This window comes from Schistocerca serialis, chromosome 1 (assembly GCF_023864345.2).
Source record: "Schistocerca serialis cubense isolate TAMUIC-IGC-003099 chromosome 1, iqSchSeri2.2, whole genome shotgun sequence".
In the NCBI taxonomy this organism is placed as follows: domain Eukaryota; kingdom Metazoa; phylum Arthropoda; class Insecta; order Orthoptera; family Acrididae; genus Schistocerca; species Schistocerca serialis.
Genome location: NC_064638.1, coordinates 740,367,944 through 740,395,343, shown reverse-complemented (window position 1 = coordinate 740,395,343; position 27,400 = coordinate 740,367,944). Strand labels below are relative to the sequence as shown.

Here is a 27,400-nt window from a genome sequence, read left to right as displayed (position 1 = left end):
CCTCCTTTGGGAGACCAACCCCCCAAACTGATGGGGATATCGGAAACCCCCCCCCCCCCCCCCCCCCTTTCCCGAGCCGGAGGTACACCAGCCTCCTCCGGCTTCTCTCATGCAGAAAGGTTCCCTTGGAAGTCTGCCTTCTAAGGCTGCATCCAGTGCGACAGCTGACATCAGTCAGTGGCTCAAGGAGCAATGAGTGGCAGATCGAAGAGTTTCCCACTCTTTGTCTGTTCCTGACGCTCCTTCTGAGTCTCCCTCCCAGGTTGCTCCTAAGGAGCAGCAGGAGGAGGTGAAGAAGATGAAGAAGAAGAAGACTATGCTGGGTCAGACGGGTGAGGTTCAGGTTGCCTGTGCGCTCCCTATTCCTACCAGCTATGAGTCTGAGGACGATTTGCAGATATTGGTGCCCCCGACGACCTCAATCTCGCCCAACCTCAGATGCACTGATTCTAGATTCTGGCTCTCCTTCAGTGGCGGTCAACTACCCAGCGGTGTAATCTGCCTCCTTGATCCCTTCACGCCTTTTTCGGCTGCAGACAGTGTCATTCTCCAGTGGAATTAGTGAGCGAGGTGGCGCAGTGGTTAGCACACTGGACTCATGTTTGTGAGGACGATGGTTAAATCCCTCATCTGGCCATCCTGATTTAGGTTTTCCGTGATTTCCCTAAATCGCTGGGATGGTTCCTTTGAAAGGGCACGGCCGACTTCCTTCCCAGTCCTTCCCTAATCCGATGAGACCAATGACCTCGCTGTTTGGTCTCTTCCCCCAAACAACCCAACCCCAACCCAACTGCGGTGGAATTGCAGCAGTTTTTTCCACCACTTTTCTGAGCTCTGACAACTTCTCAGCCTCCACCCTTTCTTCTGCATTGCTCTCCAGGAAACTTGGTTTCCGATGTTGCGAACCCCCGCACTTCATGGCTATTGGCATTATTATAAGAATCGGGTATCTTATGAGAGGTTATCTGGTGGAGTCTGCGTTTACGTTCTTCACTCTCTTGACAGTGAACATGTCCCTCTTCAAACACCTTTAGAGGCTGTCGCTGTTAGGGTGGGCCCTCCAGTGTCATAAGAGGCACCTATCCCTGGACCACCTTATTACCTTTAAGTGTGCTCGAGCCCGTCACCTTGTTCGCCGATGGAAGCAGGGGTGCCGGGAAAGGTATGTCTCCACCATTGGCATCTGTACGTCTCCATTGCAGGTTTGACCCAGATTAGGCTACTCTATGGATATCAGACCCCCATCAGCATACCTGGGCTTTCCCTGAAAGGAGCAGTCTGTACTGAATCAGACACAAACTCTTAGCAGAACATTATGCTCAGAGTTCTGCTTCTACGAATTATCTGCTGGCCTTCCGCTCCCTGAAAGAGCAGTTGGAACGTCGGAGCCTTTCACTCCATATGCGCCATTCGGAATCATACAATGCTCCAATCAGTGAGTGGGAATTCCACCAAAATGCCCTAGCCGCCTGCCCCGATACTGCTCCCAGGCCGGATTGCATCCACTATCAGATTCTCAAACACCTCTCGGTGGACTGCCAGTGACACCACCTATACCTTTTCAACAGTACCTTGGTTGGGGGCGAGTTCCCATCACAATGGTGGGAAAGCGTCGTCACGCCAGTGTTGAAATCTGGCGAGAACCCACTGGAAGTGGACAGCTCCCACCCCATTAGCCTCACCGACGTTCTGTGCAAGTTGCTCGAATGCATGGTGAGCTGTAGGTTGAGTTGGCTACTTGAGTCTCGGGGCTTTCTGGCTCTGTCTCAGGGTGGGTTCCGCAAGGGTCGCTCTGTCTCCGATAATCTGGTCTGCCTGGAATCTGCCATCGTATGACATTTGCTTCCAGTTCTCGGCTGCCAAGACTTGCGTCATGCATTTCTGCTGGCATTGCACTATTCACCCTAAGCCACAGCTTTGTCTTGATGGCAAGCCTCTTGCCGTAGTGGAGATGCATTGGTTTTTAGGCTTGCTTTTTAATACCTGGTTGACTTGGCTCCCTCATATTAGGCAGCTTAAACGAACGTGCTGGCGCCATGTTAATGCTCTTCGTTGTTTGAGTAACACCAGCTGGGGTGCCAATCAGTCTACCCTTCTCCGACTGTATCATGCTTTGATTCAGTCCTGTCTCGATTATGGGAGTCTGACTTATGGTTTGGCATCGCCTTCCGCGGTGCAGTTTCTTGATTGCATCCGACTCACCACTGGAGCTATTCACACGAGCCCTGTCACCAGCCTACTTGTGGAGGTTGGTGTCCCTTCATTGCGGATCCGGCGCCAATGACTGCTGGCCTCTTATGCTGTGCATGTTTGTAGCTTGCCCAGGCATCCCAATTACCGTCTCCTGTTCCCCAACTTGGTCGCCCATCTTCCAGAATGGCGGCCCCAGTCGGGGTGTCTGATTGCGATTCGCGTCCAGTCTCTTCTCTCTGGGCTTGAGTTTTTCCCTGTCCCACTCCTTTCCGGGCCCATGTCTGTATACCCCTGTGGTGTGTGCCTTGTCCATGTCTTCAGCTGGATTTGGCGCAAAGTTCAAAAGATCCAGTCCTTTCTGAGGCCCTTTGCCGCCAATTTTTTTCCATTCTTGCTGCATTCGCCGGCTCCGCCATAGTCTATACCGACGTTTCAATGGTTGCTGGTCAAGTTGGTTATGCTTTCACTCTTGGGGATCGCTCTGAACAACGCTCGTTACTAAATGGCTGCAGCGTTTTCACTGCAGAGCTGGTAGCCATCTCTTGCACCCTCGAGTATGTCTGCTCCTGCCCAAGTGAGCTGTAGTGACTCCCTGAACAGTTTACCAGCTATCAACCAGTGTTTTTCTCACTCTCGTCTGGTGATGACTATCCAGGAGTCCCTCCATACTCTTGCCCATTGCAGCTGCTCAGTGGTTTTTTTGTGGACCTCGGGTCATGTCGGCATGCCGGGTAATGAACGGTTGACAGGCTGGCCAATCAGGCTGTCTGTGCACCAGCCATGGAGATTGGCTTTCGGAATGTGATCTCCAGTCAGTTTTGCAGCAGAAGGTCCTTGGTACCTGGGGTGTTGGATGGCGCACCCTGCCTTCATCCAACAAATTTTGGGTCGTCAAGGAGCATACCTGTATTTGTCCTCTGCCGGCTACACATGGGCCACACCTGGCTGACGCATGGTTATTTATTGCACCGTGAGGATCCTACACTCTGTTGCTGTGGTTCAGCATTGACAGTGGTCCACATTTTGTTGGACTGCCTGCTTTTAACTGCGCTCAGGCAGACTTTTGCACTGCCTGATACTCTCCCTGCACTTTTAATAGATGATGCTGCCATGGCAGGCTTAGTTTTGAGTTTTATTCGCACAGGGGGCTTTTATTGCTCGATCTGAGAGTTTGTGTCTTTTTTGTGTTGAGTCTGGCCTTTGGCCAACAGTTTTAGATTGGGGTTTCTAGTGTCTCTCTTGGTGGCTGGATTTTTTTCCAATGTCAGCCAACCACTGTAACACTGTGTGTGTTTTTAATTCCTCTTTTTTGGTCTTTGTCTACGTCTTTCTTGTTCTGTGTCATCCCTTGTCATCTTCGTTGCTTATTTTTCATCCTTAAGGGTGTTTCATGGTCGTGGAAAAAGGGACCGATGGCCTTTGTAGTCTGGTCCCTTCTACCCCCACAAACCAACCAACCAACCATAGGGTTGCTAATATTTCCTTCGGGGACCTCAAGGGTAAATGTAGGAATGCCCATTCTGTAGGAAATGATTCAACACTGAACCTCCTCTGGCGTCTCACTCAAGTACCTGTGACGTAGGGGTCCTAGGGAAGGGGGGGAGGGGGTGGGAAGGGTTTCCTGTCCTTGGGGCTATCTCCTTTCTCTTCTTCAATCTTAGCAACCACACCCTTTTTTTTTCCTGTCTTACTTCGCATTTGAGGGCCTATCTTTCCATTTTCACTAACTTCTGTCGCTGAAGTCCTTCCTGGTTTCTGTGGTTTCAATACACATCTTATCTTTAGATAAGAAGCCTGAAGAATCAGACTACGTGAACACACATCTGCATACACACAAGAAGACATTTAAACACAAACATTGAAATTACAGACTAGAAACCTGTTGCAATGTGGGAAATATATATAAAAAAAACTATCATGCATATACATAAGTATCTAAAAACTAGGGCAATTCTGCACGGAGTATACATAAGAAGGATGTGTGTGTGTGGGGGGGGGGGGAGACTGCAAGCAACTGTGGAATTGGTCATGGTACTCATCTAAGAAAAGTCAGTATAATAAATACTCTGATAAAGTGACGAATTGTAGGATAGTGGGACTTGAATTGCCTAAGTAATCATATTATCTACTGAATAGTGTATATAGATATGGTATCTACTGGAAGTATAGAAGTTGACAAGTGGAAGAGGACTCTAGGGATTAGATAAACTTCTAAGAAGTATATGCGAGGTGTAGAGTAGATTTGTAACTTTACCACAAAATACTTAATTGTAGTATACATAGGAACATATACTGTGGTAATGAACCATGAGGCCTACTCAGACAGGATAATTGGGCATACCCGGCATTTGCTAAGTATATGGGGCTAATAGAAATCCTTGGGTAACAGAAGAGATATTGAATTTAATTGATGAAAGGAGAAAATATAAAAATGCAGTAAATGAAGCAGGCAAAAAGGAATACAATCGTCTCAAAAATGAGATCGACAGGAAGTGCAAAATGGCTAAGCAGAGATGGCTAGAGGACAAATGTAAGGATGTAGAGGTGCATGTCACTAGGGGTAAGATAGATACTGCCTACAGGAAAATTAAAGAGACCTTTGGAGACAAGAGAACCACTTGCACGAATATCAAGAGCTCAGATGGAAACCCAGTTCTAAGCAAAGAAGGGAAAGCAGAAAGGTTGAAGGAGTATATAGAGGGTCTATACAAGGGCGATGTTCTTGAGGACAATATTAAAGAAATGGAAGAGAATGTAGATGAAGATGAAATAGGATATAAGATACTGCGTGAAGAGTTTGACAGAGCACTGAAAGACCTGAGTCGAAACAAGGCCTCGGGAGTGGACAACACTCCATTAGAACTACTGACAGCATTGGGAGAGCCAGGCCTAACAAAACTTTACCATCTAGTGAGCAAGATGTATGAGACAGGCGAAATACCCTCAGACTTCAAGAAGAGTATAATAATTCCAATCCCAAAGAAAGCAGGTGTTGACAGATGTGAAAATTACTGAACAGTCAGTTTAAGAAGCCACGACTGCTAAATACTAACACGAATTCCTTACAGACGAATGGAAAAACTGGTAGAAGCCGACCTCGGGGAAGATCAGTTTGGATTCCGTAGAAATGTTGGAACACGTGAGGCAATACTGACCTTACGACTTGTCTTAGAAGAAAGATTAAGGAAAGGCAAACCCACATTTCTAGTATTTGTAGACTTAGAGAAAGCTTTTGACAATGTTGACTGGAATACTCTCTTTCAAATTCTAAAGCTGGCAGGGGTAAAATACTGGGAGCGAAAGGCTATTTTACAATTTGTACAGAAACCAGATGGCAGTTACAAGAGTCGAGGGGCATGAAAAGGAAGCAGTGGTTGGGAAGGGAGTGAGACAGGGTTGTAGCCTATCCCCGATGTTATTCAATCTGTATATTGAGCAAGCAGTAAAGGAAACAAAAGAAAATTTCGGAGTGGGAATTAAAATCCATGGAGAAGAAATAAAAACTTTGAGGTTCGCCGATGACATTGTAATTCTCTCAGAGACAGCAAAGGACTTGGAAGAGCAGTTGAACAGAATGGACAGTGTCTTGAAAGGAGGGTATGAGATGAACATCAACAAAAGCAAAACGAGGATAATGGAATGTAGTCGAATTAAGTTGGGTGATGCTGAGGGAATTGGATTAGGAAATGAGACACTTAAAGTAGTAAAGGAGTTTTGCTATTTGGGGAGCAAAATAACTGATGATGGTCGAGGTAGAGAGGATATAAAATGTAGACTGGCAATGGCAAGGAAAGCATTTCTGAAGAAGAGAAATTTGTTAACATTGAGTATAGATTTAAGTGTCAGGAAGTCGTTTCTGAAAGTATTTGTATGGAGTGCGTGGAAGTGAAACATGGACGATAAATAGTTTAGACAAGAAGAGAATAGAAGCTTTCGAAATGTGGTGCTACAGAAGAATGCTGAAGATTAGATTGATAGATCAGATAACTAATGAGGGGGTACTGAATAGAATTGGAGAGAAGAGAAATTTGTGGCACAACTTGACTAGAAGGAGGTATCGGTTGGTAGGGCATATTCTGAGGCATCCAGGGATCACCAATTTAGTATTGGAGGGCAGCATGGAGGGTAAAAATCGTTGAGAGAGACCAAGAGATGAATACATTAAACAGATTCAGAAGGATGTAGGTTGCAGTAGGTACTGGGAGATTAAGAAGCTTGCACAGGATAGAGTAGCATGGAGAGCTGCATCAAACCAGTCTGTGGACTGAAGACCACAACAACAACAACAACATGGGGCAGACGTACCTACTTGGAGATAGGACAGTGTGGCCTGAAAATATAGGAATGTTTTGTAAAGGGGCTTACCTACCAAAATGGAAAGAGGAAGTGCTCTCATATGGTCAACCCACAGGCAAGGTATAGGTACTGATCCTAGGGGAAAGGGACAGTATTGTGACAAATGTCACAAAATTTTGTAGGGATTATTCTGGAAAGTTTGAATTCTAGGCACAACAAGCATTATAACGTTTTATGTAAGTTCACAAGTGTCAAAAAGAAGACTTTCATTTTGCCCTGAGTTGCTCCAAACTACAACAGATAATGAAGCTAGTACATACTAAAGAAAAGGTAGTGCAAAGGATAGAAATTACAGAATACTCAAGTGTCATGAACACCTGCAGTTTACGATTGGAAATAGGGAAAGAGTCCTCACAATTCTTAAATATTAGAAAAGATGACTAAAAACATGAAAAAATGTTCAGGTTTTGATGTCAGGGTGAAATAATAACAGAATAAAGGAACGCTCAGCTAAAGATTGTTCTAGAGAAAAAAAAAGATTGTTGTTGAAGTGAAAGATGTATGTAGAAACATGTATCAAGAAAGTATATTGTTATGATATGAAATGTTGTGAGTGATGTTATGTACATAATGATTATGTAGTATAAAATATCGCATGTCCGATCTGGGGGGGGGGGGGGGAGGGGAAATGTAGTGTTTCGAGAATTTCCACATAAATTCTAGAACCACTTGGCCGTCCTTCATCTCAAACACATGATATTTTAGATGTAAGTGGGAGAAAGGAACCCTATCTACTGCACGTCACCTGTCTGTGTCTGCAGGCCCGAGGTTTATCTTGAGAAGATGGTAGATACAGTGGTCAAATGGCACCGACAAGTACTTGTCGATCGTGCCTTGGAATTTGTAATGAAAGCACACGGCAGAACCAAGGAACTTCTGTGTTATTCTGTGCTGTTTTATAACTGTGACTATTGTTAGTGACAAAAGCACATTTTAGTTGAGAAGACTTTTAAGTAACTTTTAACTTGAACTTGCTAAAGGCAAGACATATGTATGATTCCTGTGTAATAGAGTTGTGGTTATCAAGCCAACTCTGTTGTAAATGTAACTTAATTGTTTCTAATGTGAGATGACACGGATGACTTACAAGAAGTCAGTTGTTTATGTGAGAAGTGTGAATTTTGTTCTTTGTGGAAGTTCAAATATACCAATAGTTGTTGAAAAGTATTCTTCGAGTACCTCATTATTTCACAAAGAGAAAAAGAGAGAGAGAGAGAGAGAGAGAGAGAGTGAGAGAGAGAGAGAGAGAGAGAGAGAGTCTTACTTAAAGGTTCCTGTGACTAGCATCATTCTTCGTAGAAGAAGTTTGTAGAGGTTCCAGAAGCCGGCTATCCAGAGAAGAAGATCAGCTGCACGTTCCCAAATAAGTCAACTCGTGTAAGAGAAGTGGGGAGTTTGCACATACACTTCACACACTCTTAGTCGTCAAAAACATTAGAATAGGTTAATGCTATGTTTGAATCATACTCATTCTACAATTGTAAAAAACTGAGAGGAGTGCCTCAGAATTTGTATCATTATTGGAGGCTAAACTTTCTTTCCTTGCCCAGACTCATTAAATAATTGTGATATTCAACACTGAAGTGGTTTTTCTAAATCCCCAGAGTGAAAATAAACCTCTAATGTGAATTTTATATCGAAGGGGAGTAGTCATGTTCACCAAATCTTGTGTCAGTATTCAACTAAATTCCAAATATTTATGAAGTCTCCTGCAGAATAAGGACATAAGACACTGTTGAGGGTGATTCATTTGTTGTAGGGGAATGTTGAGCCCATTGGTCCATTTGGTGACTTTTAGGAGGCATCTACTCATAGTGTCTAGTTGTTTGAATTTTGCCGTTTCTTTGTCTGCGATTCATGACGTCACAAGTAGGTCACTGATCTGCACAAGCACTTATTGCAGTTATCTGCATAATGTATTTACATAATTTCATGGTTCAACTACAAGAGATCTGTGAGGAACATGACCATATTGAACCCTCTTGCTTCCTCTCACTCTCCCTCATTCCCACCTACCTCCTGCTCAAAATGCTCATTAAGAGGCAAGGACTGGACTTCACAGATAAAAGAAATAATAGTATTTGTGAAACTGATTCTGAATAATGCTTGGGGAACATTGTTAATATCAAAAATATTTGTGCATTTGATATGCTACTGCTGACCGCCTCCATACCTGAGTGGTCAGCACGGAAGAATGCCATGTGAAGGGCCCAGGTTCAGTTCCCGGCCACGTCAGAGATTTTTCCCCTCGGAGACTGGGTGTTGTGTTGTCTTCTCATCATAATCACTTAATCCTCATTGACACACATGTTGGCAGGGTGGCACCTTGCTATTGGTATCCCTGACGGGAGGCCCTAACCACCTGCACAAATGCCATTGCCACTTAACGCTATCACAGTTGCTGCTGCTGCTACTACAACCACCTCCACCACCTAATAAAACTGGTTTGGCAACATGTTACCGTCACCCACTGCAGTTTCTTCAGTGTAAATGTATTTATACTTGTAAGAAAATTCTTCTTAACATTCAGAAGTGTTTCAGTACTGTTGCACCACCATCAGTGGACTCTGTTATTTGTACAATACATACGTTGTTACACAAGTTTTTTACACTAGGCATTAACAAATGCACATTTTAATTTCACATTCATTGAGTATATGATTGTTTGTCTCGTTTCATACATAATTGTTTACAGACTTTATTCTTACACAGTTTTTATTAAAGTAGTCACAATTATTGATTTTTATTGCATCTTTCTGGACTAAATTTATTGTAATGTCAGTTAGCAACCACTGATGTCTGTATGCATGTGTAAAATAAATTCTCATCTTGTGGCTGTAAAAAATTACTACAGATCATATATTCTGCTGATTGTTATTGATTGCAGTCCCTTTATGTGAAAACAAGTCAGTCACCTGTGGTGACAACAAAGCTGTAGGAGTAGTTCTTAAGGATTCGGAGGCCTTCTAAAGGAAAATAATGTGGACAAATTGTTGACTTACTGCACTGAAGAATAAGGTCTCTATTCTCTCCTCAAAGACCAGAATTTTCAAATTTGGAAACATGCATCCTTATCTACTTATGTAGTAATCTGCTTGGAATATTATCATAATGAAACCAAATTTAATTGCCTGTAGCTGTGCTACTCACACAGTAATATGCACAATTTTTTTCCTTCCTTCCTTTCTTTTTTTCACCATTGGCACAATGTGCAATTTTGTCTCTTTGTCAAGGAATGTCGTTTCTGCAAATAACAAAGTTTCCTCATATTAAAATGTTCTTGTGGAAAGACTTTCTAAATTTCAGACAAAGGAAAGCATTCCTCTGTTTCTTGATTTGATACATAAACTGATCTTGCACCAACAATTTACATGCTGCATAACATTTTCTTCATTGATTAATGGAGGGAGAAATAAAGTATCCTTTTGATGAAATGGATGATTTTCTAAACATTTTAAACAAACTGTTACTTTAAAAGTCCCCAGGGAGATATCTATCAGAAAACTTGTAGTCTTTTCCCTTTTTTCTTTCCGCTATAATGTCTCTTGATATCGACTGATCAATATTTGTGGCAAATTGATTTGAGGTACTCGAGCTTTTGATCACAGCACATCTGTGGACATATGCACGTAGCCACTTGGTGATGCACATTGAAATGTGTGTGTGGGGGGGATCTCCTCCCAAAGCCCTGGATCTGTGTAAACTAAATTTGACACACAAACAGCAAATTCTATGAGTATTAGCACTACGAGTTTCATAACCTCTTAGCTCTCATAGGACCGGAGATAGGGCAAAAATGTGTTTATTAGTCCCTGCTGTATAGGCTGGCTTGCACAACAGGCATGTTGTGGGGAGAGTAGTATTGGTCTGCTTTATCAGCCTAAAAGCATTGTATCGTACATGTCATGGGCAAAAAAGAGTTTTGATAGCCCGGACGTGTAGGCTGCACGGAATGACAGGCATGTTGTGAAAGTAATATTGGCCACTGCACGTCCAAATGGAATGACAGAGGGAGGCTGAGATGGATAGAAGAGTGGATGGACAGAGACAATGGGGCATGAGGGGATGGATAGGAAGAGAGGGGGGTTGTGGAAGTGGGGAAAGAGAGAGGGAGGAGGAGATGGCCATGGATAGAGGAGGAGCAGGAGGAGAAGATGGATAAGGAAAGGAGGGATGAGGCAATGCATAAAGAAAGAGGGAGGAGGAGATGGATACGGAAATGCAGGCAGGAGGAGATTGTGGGAATGGACAGGAGGAGATGAATAGAGGGAGGTGGGGAGGAGGAGGTGGATAGGGAGAGGATGGAGATGGAAAGTGAGATGTTGGCAGGAAGAGGTGGAGAATGGGGGAGGAGGCTGGAGGAAATGGACAAGGAGGGAGGGGGGAGGAGATGATGGACAGATAGAGGTAGAGGGATTAGATGGACAGAGAGAAAGTTGAGAAGGGTTTGTGGGCAACATGTGTGTCGAACATGTATGCAAGCGAAGCGATGGAGGAAAGGTGTGTGTGTGTGTGTGTGTGTGTGTGTGTGTGTGTGTGTGTTTGGGCAAACAATGGTTTTTCTGTCCCTAACACGTAGTCAGCAATTCAAAGGGGCGTGTAATATGAGAATAGAAACACCCGTTGTATTACCCACATTTCTGTGGAGACATTCACAACAAATCTGCAGATATAGGAGGGAAGGATGCAAGTTGTGTGGGTAGTATTGGCATGCCTTTCAGGGGCTACACATGTGGATGGACACGGCAGAATTTGGGGGGGGGGGGGGGAGGAATGGATAGTGAGAGAGAGAGGAGAATGAGCTGGATAGAGAGATGGCTGAGTAACATAGCTCTGACAGGAGCAGAGATATGGGAAAAAGTGTTTCCTACCCCTGATATTTAGGCTGGCCTACGTGACAGTTGCTTTGTACGGGTAGTATTTGACTGCGTGCAGGGGCTAGGCATCCAGATAACTACAGCTGAGCAGTGAGAGGGGAGGAGATGGATAGCGAGAGAGGTGGGAGGATAAGGTGGACAGAGAAAAGTGGGAGGAAAAGAGGGACTCTAAGTGAGGGGGGAGGAAGTGATGGACACAGAGAGGGATGCCGGTATCGGCATAGGGAGAGGTGGAGGATGAGATGCATAGAGAGAGTTGGGAGGACGAGATGGGGGGGGGGGGGGGGAGAGAGAGAGAGAGAGAGAGAGAGAGAGAGAGAGAGAGAGAGAGAGAGAGAGAGAGAGAGAGAGAATATGCCTCTTTCTGTGTATGATGCAAGTGCAGGTGCATGGTGTAATGCACCTCTATTTTCATGAGGGATAGAAGATTTTTTGATACTTCTGAGATGTGCGCAATATCACTTGCATCCCTAGTTGAATGGTTGAGCAGGGTTTCAGATTAAGATGACCGCAGTGAAATTTATTCAAATTTAAGAATTATACATATCAGCAGCCCTCCATCCCAAGTATTAGTTGTAAACTTGTCTATGTTAACTGACCATTCTTAAATGGAGAATAAAGACTGTGTGTTCAAAAGAACACTTGTCATCATTGTATTTTTGATACTCTAATTTTGACTCTCTTTCTAACTTGTTCTTTTATAATTATAAAACTGTTCATTTTATTTATTACAAGGATTGCACTTGACTATGTTGTTTCTATGCTTTGCAGAAAGGAAACTGAGATTCAACCGCTGTACCAGCTGGCTGCAAAACATGCCCCAGGAGAAAGTGAGTTCTTTTCTGTGGTAGAATTGCGTAAATTACAATCACATTATGTGAATAATGTTGTAAATTAAGCCTTTGTAAGCATTGTTGCAAATGCTCTCAAAATGGGCATTCACAGACCTCCGGGACCTCAGTTGTTAAATATATTTGAGACATGTAAACTACTTTAATTACATTCTTGGGGATGTCAGTCCGCGCCTCAATAAATTGTATCTGTTTTATGGCCATGTGTTTCCTTGTGTTCCTAGTTAGAACAGTGAGAGAGTAAGATCTTCTGTTGCCTTTATCAAACTTTCTTGTTTCAGTTTTAAATTATTTAGATTTTCAATATTTATTTTATTTATTACTTGCTTTTACTCAGTATTGTAAGTTCTCATAGTTCATCTCTTAACTATTACGACAGGTGCTGTGGTTCATGATTTAGGATATTAGTTCTTAGAAATAATTTGTTGTTTCAGTTTACCTTGATAAACAACATATAGTGTGGATGTGAGTGATCATTATATATTTCATTTACTTTCAGTATTATAAAATACTTTACTACTGCTGTTATGGCATATGATATAATTTGTCTTTTACAAACACAACACTTTGAAACACTTATGGAAATAAAATTTTGTTTTTGAATTAGAAGTGCATCACTTTTTCATGTAACAAGTTTGCCTAGTGTCTCTGATTTGCCAAGCTGTTTTTGTTTCAGACATAAGCAATACTTTATCTCAGCCTCCTGAAATGCGGGGGTCCGTGAAGTTATTGGATGATAATTTGCAAGTACTGCAGGATGCCATACTGGAATATCTTCTGGACCAGGGCAATAATGAGTTCCTTGTTGTAGGTGTTGTGGGCTCATTGGGTGTTGGTAAATCTACCCTCATGTCGCTGTTAGCTGGTGGACAGTAGGTGACAGATTTTTTTTAATTTATTTTTTTATTAAAAGAGTTAATTTAGTTTCATATGTGTTAATCATGATGTGCTGTGAGACTTTATTTGCATAATGCTACAATATAGTACCAATAACCTTTTCTCAGAATTGTTAATTTAGCTCTGAAATGCCTGGGAACCATATAATAGTGTGCAATAAATAAATAAATAAATAAATATCTTGCAAGGAAACATGTATAAGGTGTATCAAAAATTTGATCTCCAGTTCACTGATAGCAACTAAGTAAGATCACACCGAGACTGCTTATCATAAATAAATAATTCTGATAGTGTGGTGAGTTTCGTAATTGTAATTTACAAATAATAAAGATTTCAAGCACAATTATGGTGCACCGAGCGAGGTGGTGCAGTGGTTAGACACTGGACTCGCATTCGGGAGGACGACGGTTCAATCTCGCGTCCGGCCATCCTGATTTAGGTTTTCTGTGATTTCCCTAAATCGCTCCAGGAAAATGCTGGGATGGTTCCTTTCAAAGGGCACGGCCGACTTCCTTCCCCGTCCTTCCCTAATCCGATGAGACCAATGACCTCGCTGTCTTGTCTCCTTCCCCAAACAACCCAACCCACAATTATGGTGCAGAAACAAAGACTTTTTCCTTGCACTGTCATCAAGAATTGTAGTTTGTCTGCAGCTAACGTATCATATTGTAATGAAACACTTATTGATTAGATTTGCGAGAAGTGATTAGTAGATAATGGACAATAATTTTTCAGCAGTTTATGGAATTTACTATAATTTTTATATTGTGGGATTAATATGGATATGAACAAATTAATCTAAAGATGTTTTTATGATAATGTTGCTCTGCAGTCTTTTTCTTTGTATAAGTTTATTTTTTAGGCTTTCATACCTTGTTTCCAGGTTTAAAACTTTGTGATCTGACAACCCATTATTAATCCTTTGTAACATGCCCTTGAACTTACAGGCTGTTGATGAAAATAGTGTTTCTGCTTCAGATAGTGGATCTCCAAAACTCTGTTTGTACTATACTAAGTGCATGTAGCACATACTTTAACATCCACTCCTCACCCATCGTGAAGCCATTAAAGGTGCATTTATGTGGGCTTATTTTTCGGCAATTTGTGGCCATAGTAATATTGCCAACAATGTAGCCGCAATATGGCAGCTATAATTGGCAGTATTCTGGTATGGTTTAACAATAGTGCTGATGGAACAGGCAGGTAGTTGCCAATGTAGTACTGAGGTGTTGTCCATCAAGGATATATCTTCTACGTCCTCATCTGCATTAGCTCCCCGTCCCCTTGCTTTCCCGCTCTCTCTCTCTCTCTCTCTCTCTCTCTCTCTCTCTCTCTCGCTCTCTCCCTCTCTCTCTCTCTCTCCCTCTCTCCCTCTCTCCCTCTCTCCCCCGCCCCCCCCCCCCCTCTCAGGGGGCTCAGCATTTAGTTGCTGGGTCCGGGCTTGGCGACCCCGGGGTCCCTGAGCTGGGGACTGGGAAGCACCACCAGTCCTTAATACCGTAAGCTCTGAGTGTGCTTCAACGACCACCTTAAGGTGCGACGGTGGAACGTTGTACAGTACAGAGCCCGGGGATCTTGGCTTAACTGCCTGGGTTGCAAGGATGGTATAAACCTCTATAAAAAAAAAAAAAAACCTCAATCTCAAGGTGTGCTAGGTGTGCTGCGCGCCGAGGAGACGTATGGCTGTTAAGGTAGAACAGTTGCTAGTGGGCGACCTCTGGGGAACCTGCTGCCCCCCCCCCCCCTCCCCTCCCCCCCGGTTGTATTAGGCTTACCCAGGCAAGCAGTGCTCTGACTGCTCCGTCTGGGTGGACATTCCTTCCCTAGCTGCCCGTGGGACCACCATGAAATGAAATATGAATAGTGCCCAAGCACGAGTCTCTAAGAAAGGAAAGTTCAATGCTTTACTGTATGACCCCCAATCGTTCCCTTCCCTATCCACACCAGGGGAGGAACGGCGGTCTAAATTACCTGGTGAGGTGTATTCTCCTCAATTTCTGGTTTGCAGCCAAAGAGATGGGACTCATTTCTGACCACTAAGCCTCAGTTTTTTGTGGAAAACTTAGAGGACAAGTTTGGAGAAGTAAAGGGCATGGCTAAAATGAGGTCTGGAGCAGTCCTCATACAGACAGCATCCCCAGCACAGTCACAGGCATTGCTTGCTTGTGACAAGATCGGTGATGTTGCTGTCTCCATTACGCCTCATAAGAGCCTCAATATGGTTCAGGGACTTGTATTTCATTGTGACCTGTTGTTGCAGTCTGACGACGAGCTCCGTGCAAATCTGGAATGCCGCCGTGTCCACTTTGTACGATGTGTCTTCAGGGGACCTAAAGATAGTAGGGTTGTCACTGGCACCTTCATCTTGGCTTTCGAGGGAGTCACCCTGCCCAAGAAGGTCAAGGTGATGATATATCGATGTGATGTTAAGTCTTACGCCCCTCTTCCCATGCGCTGCTTTAAGTGCTGAAGGTTTGGGCATATGTCATCGAGATGTGACGCCAACCCTAACTGTCGGGATTGTGGACGTGCCTCCCACCCCAACGTCCCGTGTTCGCCGCCCCGTTTGTGTCAACTGCGGACAGAAACATTCACCTTGCTCGTCAGACTGCGCAGTTTATCAAGAAGAACGGAAGATTATGGAGTATAAGACCTTGGACAGACTCACTTACACAGAGGCTAAACGCAAGTACGACCGGCTTCACCCTGTGCACATTTCCTTGACATTTGCTGCAGCAGCTTCGATGTCGCCATCCCTGGCAACGAGCCCCCTAGCTCAGCCGCTTTTTGTGGGCCCTCCAGCCTGGCCGTCTATTTCTGCCCCCCAGGTAGTTGGGGGAACACCCTCTTCTGTTGCTCCCCTGTTATCAACATTGGGAGTAACAACCCCTCCTCCTTTGGGGACTTCAGTCCCCACCTCTGAGCTGGGGAAGTGCCCGCCTCCTCCGGCTCCCCTCGCGCGGAAGCAATCGCTTGGTGCCCTCCCTTCCATGCTTACTGCCCCTCCAGATGTCACCCAGTGGCTGAAAAAGCCACCACCTGAGGGCCTTCCAGGTCTTCCTCGGTCCATAAGACTGGGTCAGAAAAACCCACCCAGCCTGATAAACCGAAGGACTAACGGGACCCTACCAAAAGAAGAAAAAGCAAAAGGAGAAGGACATAGAGACAGAAAAGGAGATCACCACTGCCCCTGAAGATGATGTGGAGCATCTAGCGCCCCCTCAGGATCTAGATGTTGCTCACCCCACAGCTCCTATGGAAGTTGATCAGGCTACTTCGCAATCGGTGGCAGCGAGCACTTTTAAGGCATAACCTAACCCCCCCACATTCTTTCATGTCTTCACGGTCGGATACCATTATCCTTCAGTGGAACTGCTGTGGTTTTTTCCACCACCTTGCTGTGTTGAAACAGCTTTTGTGCCACTTCCCTGCCACTTGTCTGGCCCTGCAGGAAACCAAGTTTCCTGTTAGGCGGACCCCCTCACTCCATGGCTACCGGGGTTACTGTAAGAACCATGTAGAATACGACAGGGTGTCTGGCGGTGTCTGTGTTTATGCTCTTCCCACTGTTACTAGTGCCCCAGTGCCACTTCACACGGCTCTCGAGGCTGTGGCTGTTAGAATCCGGGCAGCAATGGAGCTTACCATCTGTTCCCTCTCCCTTCCCCCACATGAGGTTGTCCCTCTTGCCGACCTAGCTGCCTTGTTTGCCCAGCTCCCCCCACCATTCCTCCTTTTGGAGGACTTTAATGCCTACCACCCTTTATGGGGTGGGGCCCAGATCTCGGGCCAGGGTAGGAACGTTGAGGCTCTCTTGGCACAGCAGGACATTTGCCTCCTTAACACTGGTGCTCCCATATATTTTAACTTGACTCATGGAACATACTTGGCCATTGACCTCTCTCTTAGTAGCCCAGGTTTTCTTCCATACCTCAGTTGGAGGGTCCACGATGGCTTCTGTGGTAGCGACCACTTTCCTATTCTGGTTTCTCTTCTTCACTCCCAACCCCCTGACCAGCTGCCATGATGGTCTCTTCGTGGAGCTGATTGGGCAGCCTACACCTCAACTACTATGGCCATTGCTCCACTTCCTGGTGATATTGATTTGGCAGAGGACTATGTCACTATGGCCATTGTTTCTGCTGCCGAGGCAACTGTCCCCTGCTCTTCAAGTACCCTAAGGCATAAGTCAGTCCCTTGGTGGACACCAGAGATTGCAGAAGCTATCTGGGACCGCCGGCGAGCCCTGCAATGACTCCGGCGTCATCCTTCCCTAGAGAATCTGGTTGCCTTTAAATGGCTGCGGGCCCGGGCTCGGCGGTTAATCCGGCAGAGCAAACAGGACTGCTGGGAACGATATGTTGCCACCATAGGTTCTCGCACCTCCCCATCTCAGGTGTGGTCGCGGGTTCGGCACATTTTTGGCTTTCGCTCTCATGCGTCTGTCCCTTGCCTTTCTCTTCGGGGTACACTTTGCACTGACCCGATCGCCATCGCCGAACATCTGGCAGAGTACTTCACTTGTATTTCTGCGACAGCAGACTACAGCACAGAATTCCATGCCATTAAAGAGCAGGCTGAGTGTACGCAGTTGTCATTTCGCACGCAGTGTTGGGAACGATACAACACCCCATTTAGTGAATGGGAGTTCCAAAGTGCCCTTACAGCTTGCCCTGATACCTCACCAGGTCCAGACCAAATTCACAACCGGTTTCTTCGCCATCTCTCAGCGCACTGTCAGGGTGAATTACTCGCCCTGTTTAACCGCATCTGGAAGGAGGCCGTTTCCCCAACTCATTGGCAAGATAGCATTACCATCCCGGTGCTGAAACCTGGTGCCGATCCGCTGGTGGTTGATAGCTGTCACCCTATCAGCCTTACCAATGTTATGTGCAAATTCCTGGAACGGATGGTGAGTCAGCGGCTCATGTGGATCCTCGAAGCTCGGGGCCTCCTAGCCCAGCAACAGCAACAGCAGGGCTTCCGTCAGGGCCGCTCAGCGATCAACAATCTTGTCGTGCTAGAGTCGGCTATTCGTACAGCTGTTACTTGGTGAGAACATCTAGTTGCTGTTTCCTTTGATCTTCGGAAGGCGTACAATACCACCTGGCGCCATCATATCCTTGCTATGCTGCATGAATGGGGCTTACGGGGTCCACTTCTGATTTTTCTACGGAATTTTCTCTCCAATCGCTCCTTTTGGGATAGGGTTGGCACATCTTTTAGCTCTGCTCATATTCAGGAAAACGGTGTCCCGCAGGGCTCGGTTCTCAGTGTTCCCCTCTTTTTGGTGGCGATTAATGGTCTTGCGGCTGCAGTGGGCTCATCAGTCTGTTCCTCTCTATATGCCGATGACTTTTGTTTTTATTACAGTTCCCCAAGCATCAGTGTCGCTGAACGGCGGCTGCAGGGAGCTATCCGTAAGGCACATTTTTGGGCATCCAACCATGGTTTTCAGTTCTCAGCATCTAAGACTCGAGTGATGTATTTCTGTCGTCGTTGAACGGTCCACCTCCATCCAGAGCTCTACCTTGCCAGTGAACTCCTTCGTATTGAGGAGATGCATCGCTTCCTTGGCATGCTGTTTGATGCTCAGCTCACTTGGACACCTCATCTTCGCGAGCTTAAACAACGGTGCTGGCGGCACCTCAACATCCTTCGCTGCCTCAGCCACACCGTTTGGGGGGCTGCACGAACAACCCTCCTACAGCTCTATAAGGCCTTAGTCCAGTCCCGTCTTGACTACGGGAGCGTGGTATACGACTCAGCAGCACCTTCAATGTTGCAGATCCTCGCCCCGATTTTCCATTGTGGCGTCAGACTGGCGACAGGTGCCTTCTGCACTAGTCTGGTGACTAGCCTTCTTGTAGAAGCTGGAATCCGTCCCCTATGATTCTGCCGACAACAGTTGCTTGCATCATACATCGCCCGCGTCCATGCCTCACCCGACCACCCAAACCGCAGGCTCCTTTTTCCATCTTCTGCACTCCCCTCCCCACGACAGTGGCCTAGGTTGGGTCTCCCGATAGGGGTCTGCGTTCATTTCCTTCTCTCGTCACTATAGAGTTCTTTCCCCTTCCTCCATCCTTCTGGCCCTCTTCTTCTACCCCTCCTTGGTCCCTCCCTCGCTTGCGGCTTTGCTTGGATTTGTCCTGCGACTCCAAGTCCTCCGTTCCACCTGCCAGTCTTCGTCAACAATTCCTGGCTCTTCTTGCCTCGTTTCGCGATGCAGATGTAGTCTACACCGATGGTTCTGTGGTCGATGGATGTACTGGGTTTGCTTTCATCCACGGCGACTACGTTGAGCAGCATTCTGTGCCTTATGGGAGCAGTGTTTTCACTGCAGAGCTGGTTGCTCTTTATCGTGCAATCGCTCAACTTTCCTCCAGTCCTGGGGAGTCATTTGTCGTAGGCAGTGACTCCCTGAGTGGATTGCAAGCACTTGACCAGTGTTTTTCTCGGGACCCTGTGGTGCGCAGCATTCAAGATGCTGTTTTTGCTCTCGCTGAGTGTGGTCGTTCAGCGACGTTTGTGTGGACCCCGGGCCACATCGGCATTCCAGGAAGCGAACGTACCGATCGGTTGGCCTAGCAGGCCACCTCTTTGCCACCCCTGGAGCTTGGTCTCATGGAAAGAGACCTCCGGTCAGCCCTACATCGCAAGGTTCGCGATGTCTGGAGCTCTGAATGGTCTGTCTTGAACACACCAAATAAGCTCCGCAAGGTCAAGTCGTCCATGGCCGTATGGAACTCATCTTTGAGGGGCACGCATAGGGACTCAGTTGTTTTCTGCTGTCTCCGAATTGGACATACACGATGGGAAGTGTTGCTGTGATGCAGGGCTGACAGTGGTCCATCTTTTGATGTACTGCCCCCTTTTAGCCCCCTTGCGGCAGTCCTTTAATTTACCAGCTGCACTTCCTTTAATTCTCGGTGATGATGCCTCTATAGCTGACTCATTTTTAAGTTTTATCTGTGCAGCTGGGTTTTATCACTCCCTCTAGTGTGGGGGCTCTCGCATGATTTCTCAGGCTACACCCACTCCAGTGACTTTTAATTGTGACGTGGATACCAAAATAGTGTCTTTTATGGTAACAAGTTGTGTTGGTACTCTATCAATGCTTTCCAGCTGGAGGTTCTTCATTTGTCGTTGAGTGGTTGACCTTTTCACCTGATCCATCAACCACTGTAGTCTGTTTTACTCTAGTCAACTATTTCCTCTGCTCCTTTTAAGTGTCCTCTATTGCGTGTTACTGCGGTGTTCATTTTAGCTCTGTATCCCTTGGTGTTCCCTCCCTCTGGGTGCAGAGGTTACGCTTTTACTGTATAGGCCTGTTACAAGTATGTCTGTTTGGAACTAGGGACTGATTACCTCCATGTTTAGCCCCCATCAAACCCCAAAACCTACCCCCCCCCCCCCCCACCCTCTCTCTCTCTCTCTCTCTCTCTCTCTCTCTCTCTCTCTCACACACACACACACACACACACACACACACACACACACACACACAGCCTTGATTAGTCATTCCCCTGCCAACAGTGATGCAATGCCTAGTCACGTGGACCAGCATTATTCTGCTTCAGTATGAAAGTCTGCATGTGAATGTGGAGGCACTCAATTTGTTTGTTGTGCACAAGAATGCAAAAGTGGGCAAATGAGACAACCCTGAATTCCATGAATGTGATATGTACAGCTGCAACCAGAGCTACGGAACACAAAAAATAATATACAGAGACTGAAATCTGAACAGGACATTTTCACTGCTATGGTCATAATAAAAAATGTGTTTTAAGTGAGCCATAATTTCATCGTACTTAGGTTCTTAAGACATCTAAACTGCTTTTTAAGATTTCATTGAAATGAAAGATGCTATGTATGGTAGTGTGCTCAGCAAAAGAGTGGTCCTCTTGTTTCTTGGCCACAGTTTGCCAGTGGCCATTCATACGGGCAGACAGCTTGTTGGTAGACATGCCCACATTGCCCACATAGAATTCAGCACACTGGTTGTAGCTTAGCTTGTACATCACATGACTGGTTTCACAAGTAGCCCTGCCTTTGATGGGATAGGTGATGTTTGTGACTGGACTGGAGTAGGTGGTGGTGGGAGGGTGTGTGGGACAGGCCTTGCATCTCGGTCTATTACAGGGGTATGAGCCATGAGGTAAGGGGTTGAGAGCAGGGTTGTGTAAGGATGGGCGCGTATATTGTGTAGGTTCGGTGGACGGTGGAATACCACTGTGGGCGGGGTGAGAAGGATAGTGGGCAGGACATTTCTCTTTTCAGGGCATGACGAGAGGTAGTCGAAACCCTGTGGAGAACGTAATTCAGTTTCTTCAGTCCTGGGTGGTACTGAGTTACGAAGGGAATACTCCTCTGTGGCTGGATGGTGGGACTTTATTAGGTGGTGGAAGACTGGAAAGATAAGGCACGGGAGATTTATTTTTGTACAAGGTGAAGGCTTCAGTGAGACCCTCAGTATATTTTGAGAGGGACCGCTTGCCGCTGCAGATGCGACAACCACAGGTGGCTAGACTGTATGGGAGGGACTTCTGGTATGGAATGGGTGGCATCTGTCAAAATGGAGGTATTGCTGGTGGTTAGTAGGTCTGATATGGACGGTGTTACTGATGTAGCCATCTTTGAGGTGGAGTCAACATCTAGGAAGGTGACATGTTGGGTTGAGTAGGACCAGGTGAAGCACATGGGAGAGAAGTTGTTGAGGTTCTGGAGGAATGTGGACAGGGTGTCCTCACCCTTGATCCAGATCGCAAAGATGTCATCAATGAATCTGAACCAGGTGAGGGGTTTAGGATTCTGGGTGTTTAGGAAGGATTCCTCTAGATGGTCCATGGAAAGGTTGACATAGGATGGTGCTATGTGGGCGCCCATAGCTGTACACCAGATTTGTTCGTAGGTAATGCCTTCAGAGGAGAAGTAATTGTGGGTAAGGATATAGTTGGTCATGGCGACTAGGAATGAGGTTGTTGGTTTGGGATCTGTCGGGCGTTGGGAAAGGTAGTGTTCAATAGCATTAAGGCCGTGGGCATTAGGATTGTTAGTGTAAAGAGAGGCAGGCACCATGTGGTAAAGGAACAAGAATTGTGGAGTGCCAGTGGAGGAGATAGCTGGTATCTTTTATATAGGAGGGTAGGTTTCGGGTAGTAGGTTGAAGGTGTTGATCTATGAGAGTGGAGATTCTCTCAGTGGGACACAGTAACTGGCTAAAATGGGGTGTCCTGGGTGGTTAGGTTTATGGACTTTAGGAAGCATGTATAAGGTAGGAGTGGAGGTATCTCATCAAAGGCAGGGCTTCCTGTGAAACCAGTCATGTGATCTACAAGCTAAGCTGCAACCACTGTGCTGCATTCTATGTAGGCATAACAACCATGAATAGCCACCGACAAACTGTGGCCAAGAAACAAGCAGACCAACCTGTTGCTGAGCATGCTGCTAAACATGACATCCTTCATTTCAATGACTTCTTCACAGCCTGTGCCATATGGATCCTTCCCACTAACACCAGCCTTTCTGAATTGTGCAGGTGAGAACCTTCCCTGCAATACGTCCTACGTTCCCATAACCCTCTTGGCCTCAACTTTCGTTAGTTACTGTCCTCAACCATCCAGCCCCTTCCCTGTTCCCATTCCAGCACTACGCAGTCGTCATTCCGCCATCACACCTAGTCGTTTTACTTCTCTCCTTTTCTGCAACTCCCCCCTCCCCTCCCCCCTCCCCACCTCTCCCGTGTCCTCTGCCTGACCTGCAGCAGTACAGTGTCTGCCACCCCTACCATACTATCCCTCCTCCTTTGCCCCAGCCTCCTCCTTACCCCCACTCAGTCGCCACTCGCATCATGCACTGGTGCTGCTGCTCGCAGTTTCAGTTGTCTGAGACTGCATTTGTGTGTGTGAATTGCATTTTATTTTGTGTGTGTGTGTGTGTGTGTGTGTCGGTCGTTTATTTTTTACAAAGGCCCTACTGGCCGGAAGCTTTATTTATTTGTGACAGTCTTTTTGTTGTGCTTATCTGCGACTCAGCATCTCTGCTATATGGTGAGTGGCAGCTTTCCTCTCATAATATTGTTACATTCCATCCTGGATTTTCCATTGTTTGGTTTTTTACGATTTATCGGTCGTGTTTAATGGGCAGCAACTTGCCAACTGTGTTATTGTTATATTACATTATTTGTATACACTTTTCACATTCAATGGGCAACGGCCTTGCTGCAGTGGATACACTGGTTCCCGTGAGATCACCGAAGTTAAGCGCTGTCGGGCGCGGCCGGCACTTGGATGGGTGACCATCCAGCCGCCATGCGCTGTTGCCATTTTTCGGGGTGCACTCAGCCTCGTGATGCCAATTGAGGAGCTACTCGACCGAATAGTAGCAGCTCTGGTCAAAGAAAACCATCATAACGACCGGGAGAGCGGTGTGCTGACCACACGCCCCTCCTATCCGCATCCTCAACTGAGGATGACACGGCGGTCGGATGGTCCCAATGGACCACTTGTGGCCTGAAGACGGAGTGCTTTTTTCACATTCAATAACTCTAGTCTTAGATGTATCACATTCATGAAATTACTAGTTGTCTCACTATAATGGGGAACCTCAGTAAAATATTAACATAAGCAGTTGTGTAAAATAAGGGAAAGGCAACCACTTACTGTTAGAGGACTTGTGTGTGGCACACAGAAACATATAATAGAAAACATTTAACTTTCTAGCTCTCTTGGTCTTAAGAGTATACACATTCACACACCCAGAATGACACAAGCTACCTCAATGTACAAGACTGATTATTGAATGTCGATTATCAAAAGTTGTTACCTCGGTAAATGGAAGTGACGAGCGGGTGGGAAAGGACGCATGACGCAAGGACGAGTGAGGCAGGTCTTTGCCCAGATGACTCAGCAGCTGCACAACAAAATGAAAGGAGTTCAGAGAGGAAGAGTATATAAGGGATAGAGAGGGGGAGGGGGGGGGGGAGAGGAAGGTAAGAAAGGAGGGGAAGCTGCTGATGAGGAGGAAGAGATTGACTGTTTGGTATCAAACATCAAAGGTAGTTGCCTGGGTAGATGGAGGTGAAGAGTTGGTGGGAAAAGGACACATGAGGCAAGGAGGCAGTAGCAAGGTAGTGTGAGGCATGTCTTTCTCCAGATCACTCGGCTGCTGCACAACGAGGTGAAAGGAGTCCAGTTCAGAGAGTAGAGCATATAAGGGACAGAGAGAGGGAGTACAGCGTAGGAAAGAAAAGGAAGGTGGTGATGGGGAGGGGGGGGGGGGGAGAGAGAGAGAGAGAGAGAGAGAGAGAGAGAGAGAGAGAGAGAGGGGGGGGGGGGAGGGGGGGCGTGGGAGCAGTGGAAGGTGGGAGAAGGCAGTACATGATCTGGATGGGAAAGGATTGGTGTAGGCACAAGAGGAAAGAAATGGTGGATGGGGAAAGGTAAGGTAAGGTAGTGGTAAACAAGTTAGCGGAGATTTAGGCTAGGGGGATTGCAAGAGTGCAGGATTTGCTGGAGAGACAACTTTCACCTACATCGTTCAGAGAAACTTGGGATGGAAAGGAGTATTCAAGTGGCCCATGTAGTGAAGCATCTGTTGAAGTCATTAAGCTTTTTCAGCAAGTGCATGATCACGTTTGTGCTTTGCCACAGTTTAACAGTGGCCAATCAGCTGGTTCTGTAGTATGAATTAATAGTCACTAAAGATTTAAAACCTAAACATTTGAAGTGTCGTGTAAAGCATTCAGATATTTGCTTGGTATAACCTTTTGATCTTCTAGGCCTCATTGTGAAATCCTCTTTCCCATCATTGTGGTGCTCACTTGTGCTTGTGTAGCTCACAGGGAATTAATTTGCTCTTTCTTTACTAAGCCACTTCTTCTGATGTGGTATAAACCATTGCAAACCTCTTAACTGTCCATTAACATGTTGCTCCCACTTTAGTTATAATTTAATGGTTTTCATCCAGATTATGTTAATTTCTGAAATATTTACAGCTTCTAATTGCATTTAAGTCAGGTTTGCCTTATGGGAATGTGCCACTACCAAGTCAGCTGGCTACCTCTTTAGCACCTAAGAAGTGTTGAGTGTGGATTACAGGTTGCTGAGCAGGCCCAAAAGAAAGTCATGTATTGAGTAAGTCTGCTGGCTTATTGATTTATTCTGTTCACAATAAGTTAAAGTAAAACACTAGCTACTTTCCAAAATAGTTTTTAATCTGAAACTCAGAGCTACTTCTTGCTGATGTAATGTGATCATACTTTTCTTCCTGAGATACTTTTGTACGTCACATGATAACTGTAGTAAAAGATCCATTCCTGGTTCCTTATCAGGAGTGTGACACTGTTTCAGGATTTGGTATCAAGGTGATTCTTTGTCAGTTTAAAGTAGTACTCAACCTGACCATCTCAGATTTCTTTCAAATCTGTTGCATCCAGTGATGCAGATAAGAGATGGTAAGCTACCAATTTGTTGAGGTAGTTGATGATTGTGAAGAAAGTTGCAATTCTGCAAATTTGGAAATTGTGTGAAATTGACGTGCATCTGTCTCAACATAAATGACTATAATTCTGGCTCTAATCGATATACAGCAATGAAACTTGTGTCACTGAAAAGTTGGTGATTAGAGCTTTACATTAATAAGCAAAATGGTGGTTTCTAAGAATTTCCACATTTGTGGCCACTGACCTTAACTTTTGACCTTGAATATCTCTTAATGTCCCACCTTCAATTTTTTTGTAAGAATGTGCTGTATTGCTCCAATATGCTACTGTAAACATGGTAAATATCAAGAGGACACCCAAAGGCATCATGACCAAAAATTTATTTTGTCTGCATTACTACAGTTACAAAATGCAGTAAGCAGCTGTGTATCCATTTTTTTAGAATTGCAGATAATAGTAGTTACTTTTATGACAAATGAATGAAAATTTCTAGCTGTTAACAGGTAATCAGAAATACTTTTATTTCTACCAAAATACTGTTAGCTTGTTTCATGGCTGTGGCTTGTTAACTCAAACTACACTGTACGTGTGCTGTGTAGTATTCAGCAAGAGTTTGTAAAAACTGGATTTCAAGTCAGAACTGTACCATTGCAATCCATTTAAAGGAGAAACTCATGCGTGACTACAGAGGAATTTAAGGAATGTTCAAGAGTGAATGGTGAAAAAAGTGTCAAAATGTAATGCCAGGTGGAAAAAAATTGCAGTAAATTTAGAAAGCAAGTATCACAAAAGCCATCAATCCCTGCAGATGTTTCCTCAGCTAGGTACTTCTCGAGTAGATGTTAAGTGAAGATGAAATAGCATTGGACCTGCACTGGATTGTTTTAGCACTAGCCTTCGGTTTTATGGTGAATCTCCTTTGAAGAGAAACAGGCTTCAGTATGAGAAAAAGTACTCAGATCAAAAATTAAAAAAGGTAGCCTGAGTGTTGGAGCACACTTATGTGCATGACTGAAGAAAAAAGATGTGAAAATTGGAGGTACAGAAATCGTAGCCAAAATGAAATTAAGTTTCACTACATAGAATGTATGTGTGACAAAATATGAATTTTGACATTACTTCCAAAGAGCTGGAGTATGAGGAAAACTGTGAAATACTTTTCCACTTCAGGATACATGGTATGAAGAGCAAAACAGTTAAAGCAGAACATGATATTTTATTTAATAAAATTGCAGCCAAATAGCTATATATGGTTACTTTGCTTAACATTTTACATTTACATTTACATTTTTGCATATTCATTTATCGATTCCACTCTTTCACTGCACAGTTCTATGTGATATCGTTCACAGGCTTCGTTACCCAATTCACATACACATGTTGTGGTTGGGTTGTGATAACTTTTGATTTTTGCAAATTACATGATGAAAGTCATGAATAGAAAATCTAGTTACGACATGTCGCAGTTCGAAGTTTGGTGCTGTCCGTGAGTGGTTTGTCATTGCTTCGGTGCCATAGAGCTCCGGCCATACTTTTTCTCATTTGTCCTCCATGATCTTCAGTTGATTTCTGGAAGCCCTGGTGTGTGGCATCATATAGCAAAGTTTGATGTCTTCAATTAGCAATGTCTCTCTCGCTAGCAGGTACACTAGTCTAGAACTTGTTGTATTTGAGAGACCTAGTACTCTTTGTAGATAAGTCGATTTTATATTTTCTGGTGTTTCTAGATTTTTTTCTGTCAGGTGGTCCCATATAACCTCGATCCCATAGGCCAGGATTGG

General features: G+C 45.1%; 1 protein-coding gene across 1 annotated transcript in view; it reads left to right on the top strand.

The window, feature by feature from the left end:
- LOC126481844 (nonsense-mediated mRNA decay factor SMG9) overlaps nucleotides 1–27,400 on the top strand; it is a 94,960-nt gene that overhangs the window by 15,755 nt on the left and 51,805 nt on the right. Inside the window, exons 3-4 of the mRNA XM_050105807.1 lie at nucleotides 12,198–12,256; nucleotides 12,954–13,149. Coding sequence (XP_049961764.1) covers nucleotides 12,198–12,256; nucleotides 12,954–13,149 — 255 coding nt within the window. The remainder of the gene's footprint in view (nucleotides 1–12,197; nucleotides 12,257–12,953; nucleotides 13,150–27,400) is intronic.